We start from the raw sequence: 8,831 nt of genomic DNA on the forward strand, positions 1-8,831 counted from the left end.
TCATGAATCCGGTGTCAAAATGGTACCAAGCGGTATTCATACGAGTATTTACATGACTCTTTATGGCTCTATGCATCAACATAGAATTAATAAGTAATAGTACTGTGTCGCAGTTGCTCGGTATTAAAATTTGACCATACCGATAGCGAATTTTTACATACCGGTATGAGGTTAATACCAAGCAGTAACAATTTTAATACCGAGAAGTCAATATCTGCATGGCAATACTAGATTTCCGGATTAGAGACAGATGATTAATAAATATTCAGTAAATAAATTTCTATACAATTTTGGTTGCATTAACTTTTCAAAAAGCTAACATTATTTTTAAGGGTGTACATACATATAACCGATATTTAAATTTATTGCTTGTGTTATGGAATTAATCAAATTTCACTGATGTCCGTCGTTGTGATTAATTTATGCTACACGCATTTGTGCACATATGTACACCGAGAAATGACTCGTGAGAAATTGAAGAAGCTTGGACTACATACATACATGTCACCAATTTCCTCATTAAAATAAAGTAAAGATTGGCTGAATTCGTTAATGGTTTTAATTGTGGGATTAAATTGTTTTTTAAGAATTTGATGATTTCTGCAACATTGCTGCTCATAAAATTTGAACGTATTTATGTATGTATGCGAAAAAACAGCATTTATATCCTTTCCCCTGCCCAATTACTTATTTATATCAAAACAACTTAATAAATATTTTGAATTTATTCATTCTAAAAAGAAAATTACTCCAAAGTATTTAATAAAAATTATCAGTGACAGTTTATGCGAAACAAATGTATGTAAATATTTAGTCAGCTTATTCTTAACCATTAGGTCTGTCCTGAATTTGCCAAAATCCAATCGACAAAATGTGCGACTTCCGTATTAACTCCCGGCCTACCCGGTAGTGCACAACCATACCCCCAACTCACCAACCCGGCCAGATATCCACCCTCCACAGAAACTAGGGGTCCACCCGAATCGCCCTGACACGAATCTCGCCCCCCTTCCGGAAATCCGGCACAGAGCATGGATTCCTCCACGATTTCTTCCGGATACATGACTTGACACGTGGTATCATTGATAACCGGAAGTTGGACGAATTGCAAAATATTGGCGAGCTGTATACTTCCTTCAACGGTGACGCCCCAACCGGAAACGGTGATGAGGCCGGTCGTCTCCTGCCCTTGGACTGGGAGAGGGATGGGAGACACAAAATCGTCAAAAATGAAGGGACGCGCGACTTCGAGGTGGAGGAGGGCGATGTCGTTGGCGTAAGTGGAGTCATCATAGGATTCATGGACCGTGATTCGCTCCACGTTTCGGGCCTGCTCGTGACTTCCGGTTATGAGACGGTGGAGCTTTCCTGCGATGACGCGTAGATTGGAGGGGGCTCCGCCGTCGACGCAGTGGGCTGATGGGCAAAAAATGGGTATGAAAAATTTGTTGAAGACTTTAATTGCCAAATTATTCGAGTTCCTTATAGTTTTAAAGTATGTGGGACTCAACAACTCATCTCGGCAGAATTAACACATTTTTCATTATTCTTCTTCTCTGGGAACATATCTATTTTAAAATTCAGGACGACCAACTTTTACCTCTGATCGGTGACGATTATAAAAATATGCAAGCTAAAATTAGTCTATTTTTGAAATAGATTACAAGTTGAAGGAGCCTTCAGAAAAATTCGGACTGGTCGAAACCGGCTTCAAAAAACTCGTCGTCCAGAATTTTAAAATAAACTCGAAGAACGTAATGATTAAAAATGTCTTAATTTTGACCAGTTTGGTAAAGATTTATTGATTCCAATGTACAGAAATCTAGGAACTTTAAGTCGTAAAAGTTTTTGGAAGATGTAAAAACATGGTTGAAGTGTAAAATTATACATTTGCATTATTTGTTACCTGCAGTAACTGCGATATTCTGGTTAATTATGGATGCCCCACAGACATGCGACCCGTACCGAATTAGTGTCAGTTGATAAGGGAATTGACCCTCGATCGCGTCCTCACCACCGATTATTCTCCCTCCGCCAGGAACTCGGCGAGAAGTTCGAGGCAGGCCTGAAATTATAACTTTTTAAAGATGTTAAATTTTCTCATTTTCTAGATTAACACCTATTTTTGGTATGTAAATAATTTTCATTAAGATTTTGATTTTAAACAGACTGCTGTCAATAATATGTTTCAACACAGTAGGGATATTCATTACATATTCGGATAGGACCGTAATTTTGAAAAAATATATGAACCAAAGTCTAGCCAAGTTCGCAATAAAAATCCAGTTATTTAAATTTTTTCTGAACTTCCCAACTTGTTTTCTATAACGTTACTATAACCATGCAAAGTCATAAACAATACCCCCAGTATTTTGTAAACTTACAAGTAACCCAGGTAACAAGGAGGAGGACGAAAAGAATTGTGCTTTTGGTCATTATGCTGGATTTTTATTAAATTACAAAATCAGGACAGGTAAATTATAAAGTGTTTAATTGAACTGAGTTATCTTTATTGAAGTAAATGTAAATTATTTTCTGCCCATTGGCGAATTAAAGTATGAACATTATTATATCTTATCATTACAGTGACTCTCTTGACATACTTATAAGTGCATTTTATCCTGATTGATTAACACATTGTTAACTACATATGTACATACATACATACTGTGAAAAGAGGTCAGAGTGAGTGAGTGACTACATATTCCTTTGTATTCAGAAATTTTAGTTTTGACGAAAAGTGGTCCAAATTTGGTCATATTTACCTGTATTACTCGAAATAATTTTTAGAAATGAGTATTTCGCGACTGTGTCAGATTTAGAATCTAGTTTAGCAAATTTGCAAATTTTTCAACGTATTTTAGTATGACAATGACAAGCCTTATGTACAAAAATTTTATGTAACAAATTCGTATAAGAAATTTTCAAACTTTTTACATACATATGTACATGTTCCAAATGCCTACGCAAGTATTTGAATAATTAACAAATACAAAAATATGTATGTTAAGGCATGAGAAACTGATAGATTTAATTCAGAAATTTGAAATTTATGGGAAATATTGCCTACAAAATATCTGAAATGGCTGCAAAAAAAATTTAGTGAACGTCAACCGTGCAAGCTGATCTGAGGATGAGCATTAGTTGCTTCGTAATCTTGTAATAAAGATGAGAAGGACTTCCGTAGTTTACACACTTTACATCATCGCTGACATTGTTCACGCAAGCTTCATAAAGACTGAACCTTTTGTAAAATTAGTATACCCTGTGCAAAACACCGTTTGGAAATTATAATTACGCCACGTGGACGTACTCTATCTGCGTTAGGTTTGCAGCCTGATATCCTTTAGAAATTTTGTTACTTGGATTTTATCCAGTTTTTTTACGAAGTTACTAAGAATGGTGTGAATTGAATGAATATTTATTTCATGACCAAATCCAGAGGTCCTTTTTACATGCAAGTTATGTATTTATCACAAACATTTTGAAACAGTTATCTATATTTACCACAAATTTTGTAATTTGCTGCAAAAATGTAACGAATAAATTCCTTGGGAGCAAAAAAACGTGTACATTTTCCAGTATTTATGAGTTTGCATATTACCATGATTTATTTAGAAACGTAAAAAATTACGTTCAAAAATTTGAAAAAATTACTGGAATAAATTCCCACGGTGGATAAAACATATGTATCCAGATAGCGATACATACATTAAACATGTAATCAGGACGGACATCTTGTAAAAAATGATACTTTCCGTTGCAGCTTAACTTTTCCTCGTATGAATGTTCGTTGCATTTTTTCAGTCGAAATTTCTCTCCATTGTTTTCTCCCCAACGAGCCTGCGGGACCGTGCATAAAGAATGTCATCAACATACGAAATGACTAATTTCAAGAAATCTGCACACGCCACGTGCTATGGTGGGACACAAATGTAGGTCATTCTTGTGGAAATTCTTGCAAAAATCGATCCCATTCTTTACGTGGGGTCCCCCCTATTCAGGACCAGAGTCAACCCTTTCATTAAGGATTTGTATCATACGAGATCATCATCGACCGTTAATTTCCTATCCAAGGCTAGCAAAAAACTGGATCCCACTCCACCCTTCCCGTCGCCAGAAATTGGGGAGAAATATTACGTAGGTAAGCTCCTGCCTGCCTGATTTTGTTGTCAGGTGAATAGGCACTCAATGTGCGTGGCGTGGCTTGTACGCACTAAAAAATCTGGGGTAACACTTTGTTATCGAGTACATATGTATCACACTACAAATTTGCCTCATATTTCTTGTGTACATTGTAAAAATACGATAGTGGTAATATTTTGTTACCGAGTTTGCCTTGTAATTGGCGTATTTATATATTATGAACAATGTAACTAATTCTGCATAAAACATGCTACTACCAAGCTGGCAATTGTTTGTGTTCACTTTGGTCTTAATATTGACTAACATCAATCACAGAGTTGACTAAATAATAAGCAATTTCTCATATTATTCCGCACTCTATTATGAACGCATTCATTGTCACCGATCGGTAATAAGTAACGTCTCATGCACTAGATTACTACATAAATCATCTGTTATACCCCAAATTTGTGCGTACAACTAATTACCCATCTCTTATTTAGTGTGTTCCTCGGATAACAACACGCGTAGCTTACTTTCTTTCTCCTCGTTCCCATGGCAACCATCCCAACCAACGAACAAACATACCATGGTTATTATACTCACTCATACACAAAGCAACGTTCCCTGAATATCCCATAGCGTTGTTGGAGTAAAACGTGCGTCGCAGATTCAAATACGCACTCTCGACCCCTTTTTCATTTTCATGCACGTAATCATGCCCACGCTATGTATTTCTATTCGTACCTACGCGTAGCCGTTGAGGGGAAAATGGTGCATAGCGTCCCCCACTGAAAATCCGCTCTTCCCTGTGTTATCCCTCGTATGGCGAGGCAATACGAAGGAAGAGCGTGGCTCGTATATCATCCCATGTAAAAAGTGGGACCCGAACGACGTCGTAGTTCGCTTCGCCTCCTGCCCTACTCTATATGCCGTTTGGATCCACTTACTTCCTCCCCGTGAGCGCATAGCAACAAGATTGAGCATCAGCAGCCAGCAGCACCACCCACCCTCCCTCCTGCGTCTCCCTTGCTTGCGTCCCATTTTCCCTCCAACACCAACTGCCAAGCTGTCAGTCGACAACAAAACATAGAAATAAACAAACCTTGGAAAAGGAAAGAGGGCCAGATTTTTGGGAAACTTTGAGCAAGTTGGAAAAGAGGAGGTAAAAAAGAGGTAAGGAAATGAGAAGGAAAGGGTGAAATGGGGGAGGTTTTGGGGGAAATTTGAGGGGGGATGGGATTTTTGAAGAGTTTTTGAAAGGAATGGGTAGATTTTCTTTGTCTTTCTGGGAGAAAGTTGGGGAGGGAAGGGAATTTTGGTTTGGGAGAGGTATTTGGGGTAGGATTTTTGGAAATATTTTTGGAATCGAGTTTTGCTAAGTAATTTGTATTTTGGGGGGATTTATTTGGGGAAATTTGGTGCAGAATTTTGAGTTTTTCAGGAATTTTCTGACCAAGTTTAAGCACTGACTTTTTTAATAGGATTTTGGGTAGAAAATAGCCTTTTCACGAATTTCTGTACTCAAAATTAGTAGGTTTTGTACCAAAGTGTACGGTTCTGAACTTCAATTTATATTTTTTGTACTAAAACTGCAATTTTTTAGGGGAATTGAAACGTATTGAAATTGCGTTTTTCGTCAGCTTTTTGACTAAGTTAACATAGACAAAAACCATTTTGGAATAGGCTTTTATAAAAAAAAATAGCATTTTCAAAAATGTTTGTACCAAAATTTGAATTCTTTGTACTAACTTTTTGTCTGTTTTTTTTGCAGAAATGGCGAAAGCAAAGGCCGCAGGAGCAAGCCCTGCGAAGGCGAAACCCGCCAAGGTGAAGAAGCCCAAGGGGAAGGCGAAGGCGAAAAAGCCCAAGGCCAAGGTCGCCAAGAAGGCGAAATCCCCCAAAGCACCGAAACCAAAGACCACCAAGAAAGCAGCGTCTTAAAATGGAGGGAATGCAGCCCAGATAAAAATTTTATGCACACTCTTAAGTAATTAATTCCATAAGTACAAATTTCAGAATACCAGTTGATTGTTGAGTTTTCCAAAATTAGATTTTTGAAATTACATAGTATGTAGAAAAAATTTTATTCATGTTCGAGTGTCGCTGGAATGTTGATTAGATATCTTTCGAGTAATAATTAGCATGTAAGAAGTGTTAACCTAATTGTAAGGATTTTTAAGATTGTGTTGAAAATTTGAAATCAAAATTGAAAGCTTTATTATGACTTAGATTGTATTTAAGAGAAACTTTGGATTTTTTATTTGTGCAAAATTTGCGTAGAATTTGATCATTATTTGCTGAATTTGCAATGTATTTGGAGAGAATTGGAATGTTAAAGATTATTCATTAATTGGAAAGTTTTTAAAGTATGGAAAAATTCAAATTGTGAATCAATTATGTTTCAATTCGGAAGAAATTGGCGTGTTTAAATTTATAAATAAATTCCTTGTTTAGAAAATCACAACTTTTTGTAAGTTAATCAATTTATTTACTTTCCTTGTGTGGATATTTACACACTTAAACTTTGTCATTATGTACATTAGTTCGTTGCATTGTAAACGCATACATATGAATTTTGTACATGGACGCATGTGTGTACATACGCATTTTTACGTGCATACTATACATATACATAAAAAACATAATTACTGGTTTAAAAAATACTTTTTACGTATGTTTTCTTTTGGATTATTTAATCTGCACAGGAATTAAGGATTAGTAACTAACTATTCAGATTGTAATCGATTCTTGATTAAGATCTGGCCAAAATTCGCCCGGATGATTTTTTTAGAAAAATGATGGCCTAAATGATGGCTATTCGAATATTTTGGATTATGTATCAAAAAATTATATATCTGGTTGTAATTGCTCGAAGAGAATCTTAAGGCCCACTCTCAGTTTCCGGTTATATATATAGATACATACATATATATAATCATAAACAATGTTAATTCGCATAATCGTTAACCATGATGAAAGTTTTAATTTCGGTTTTTTATTTGTGTGGCTTAATTACAAATTCATGATTTGAAAATGCATTGAATTGCATAAAATTTTACACATGCAAGGATTATTAGCTTCTTAAGTTTTTCTGGATCTGTTTTGGTTTGAATATTTGATTATTTTCACCGTTTGTGTGCGTATGCATTATGCAATTGGAGGAAAAATTATTTTATCCATCACCGTTTTTCATAAACAAAATTAAATATTTTGTCTTGTTCATAAACTTGGGAGGCATAATTGCGTGAAAATACAATCCATGAAACTATGCATAACTATTGTAGGTTCAGTGTAATTAACTTAGGTTAAATCCCGTTAATCTTACAAATTTTTGTGGCTTAATTTCCCTATACGTCAAGTACGTATAATTTCGTTGCTGCACATTAATTATTAACCCGATAAATATTTCTACAAAACTCGGAACTATATATAATCTAAAAAATCGCTACAAAGGTTAAAACAATTTAAAAACAATAAACATATTTTTTCATGGAGGAAGTGTACCCACAACTGAATCTTCTACATATGTACACTACCAATGCGTTACCCTTCATGAGGGACCATGCATAAAGGTTGTGATTGATATCAATTTCTACCCAACGAGCTTTGACGTGCTATCAAGAAGATGGACAGGGTCTGATACAGTGAAAACTAAAAAAAACTAGTCGGTATACTTAATTCATGGCCCTATGTACATGCGAGAGAACATGTACGTAATGTATTATGTACCACGACAACGTGAAACTAGTGTATATTGCATGACTGCAACCTCAATCTTTCCCATGTTGCTCTTTACTACTTTACTCAAGCACGTCTGTTATATGAAATTATGTGTATTAAATAGTTGTACTACGATTGCATACATACATATGTACATAGATAGGTTAGAGCAGGTTAGTTGTAAGTGAACAAATGCAGAAAATCTGTGAAAAGATCACTTTCAGTTCCAGGAATCACAAAACCTTCTTCAGAAACATTCCTATTTTAAAAGCAACTTGGCCCTACGTTAATCATACTCATATCTAGCATGTAATAGTGCATGTTTCTGTATTTTTCACCACAGAAAACTTATCTGGTTTCTTCCCCAATTTTATTCTTCAACTTGTTACATGTTAAAAATTTGGTATAAAAAGACGTCCAAAACGGGAAAAGAGCCAGTTGTTGGAGAGCTTTTGCATTCAAAACTCCTTTCCTCTGGCGTGCTTATCCGCCAGCCCCCTCGGCTAAATCGGAGAGGACTTTCCTCCGAAATCGGATGTTTCTTATAATCCGACAATCTTTTTTACTGAATTCTTTCGACATATTAATTTATAATGTACTGCTTGTGAAAAGTTGGATATACACGATGCTTAAAACTTAATAAATGGACAATTGTTGCCAACACCTTGTTGGAGAGCATTGTCCTTCAAAATTACGTTCCTTTAGTGTGCTTATCAACCAAATCCCCTGCAAAATCGGATGTTCCTTGTAAATCTGACAATCTCTTTTTTTACTGAATTATTCGCACAATTGACAAAAATTGTTAACAGCATTTCTTTTGATAAGAAATTAAATCACGCTCGTGCAAATTGGCAATTGCACGATCTCTAAATTAGCATTTTTAGAATATTAAAATCCATATTTTTGTGGGTACATCTGCATAGTCGCCATGATTCCACAGCCCCTGGCGTACTTCATAATCAGACGTCGGATATGAATGAATG

General features: G+C 35.7%; 1 protein-coding gene and 1 long non-coding RNA gene across 2 annotated transcripts; one reads left to right on the top strand and one right to left on the bottom strand.

Moving 5' to 3' along the window:
* Positions 1-706: 706 nt before the first annotated feature.
* Positions 707-2,542, bottom strand: LOC110855105 (trypsin-1). Its single transcript, XM_022103526.2, has 3 exons — positions 2,385-2,542; positions 1,907-2,065; positions 707-1,416 (listed from the first exon to the last, which is right to left on the bottom strand). Exons 1-3 carry the CDS (start codon positions 2,434-2,436, stop codon positions 833-835), a joined length of 795 nt encoding a protein of 264 aa, XP_021959218.1. The 5' UTR covers positions 2,437-2,542; the 3' UTR covers positions 707-832.
* Positions 2,543-4,944: 2,402 nt separating this feature from the next.
* On the top strand, positions 4,945-6,592 carry LOC110854952. The gene is made up of 2 exons (XR_002548392.2): positions 4,945-5,301; positions 5,900-6,592. It is a non-coding gene; the product is annotated as an uncharacterized LOC110854952 (long non-coding RNA).
* The last annotated feature ends 2,239 nt before the right edge of the window (positions 6,593-8,831 follow it).

Source organism: Folsomia candida, unplaced genomic scaffold (assembly GCF_002217175.1).
Source record: "Folsomia candida strain VU population unplaced genomic scaffold, ASM221717v1 Fcan01_Sc011, whole genome shotgun sequence".
In the NCBI taxonomy this organism is placed as follows: domain Eukaryota; kingdom Metazoa; phylum Arthropoda; class Collembola; order Entomobryomorpha; family Isotomidae; genus Folsomia; species Folsomia candida.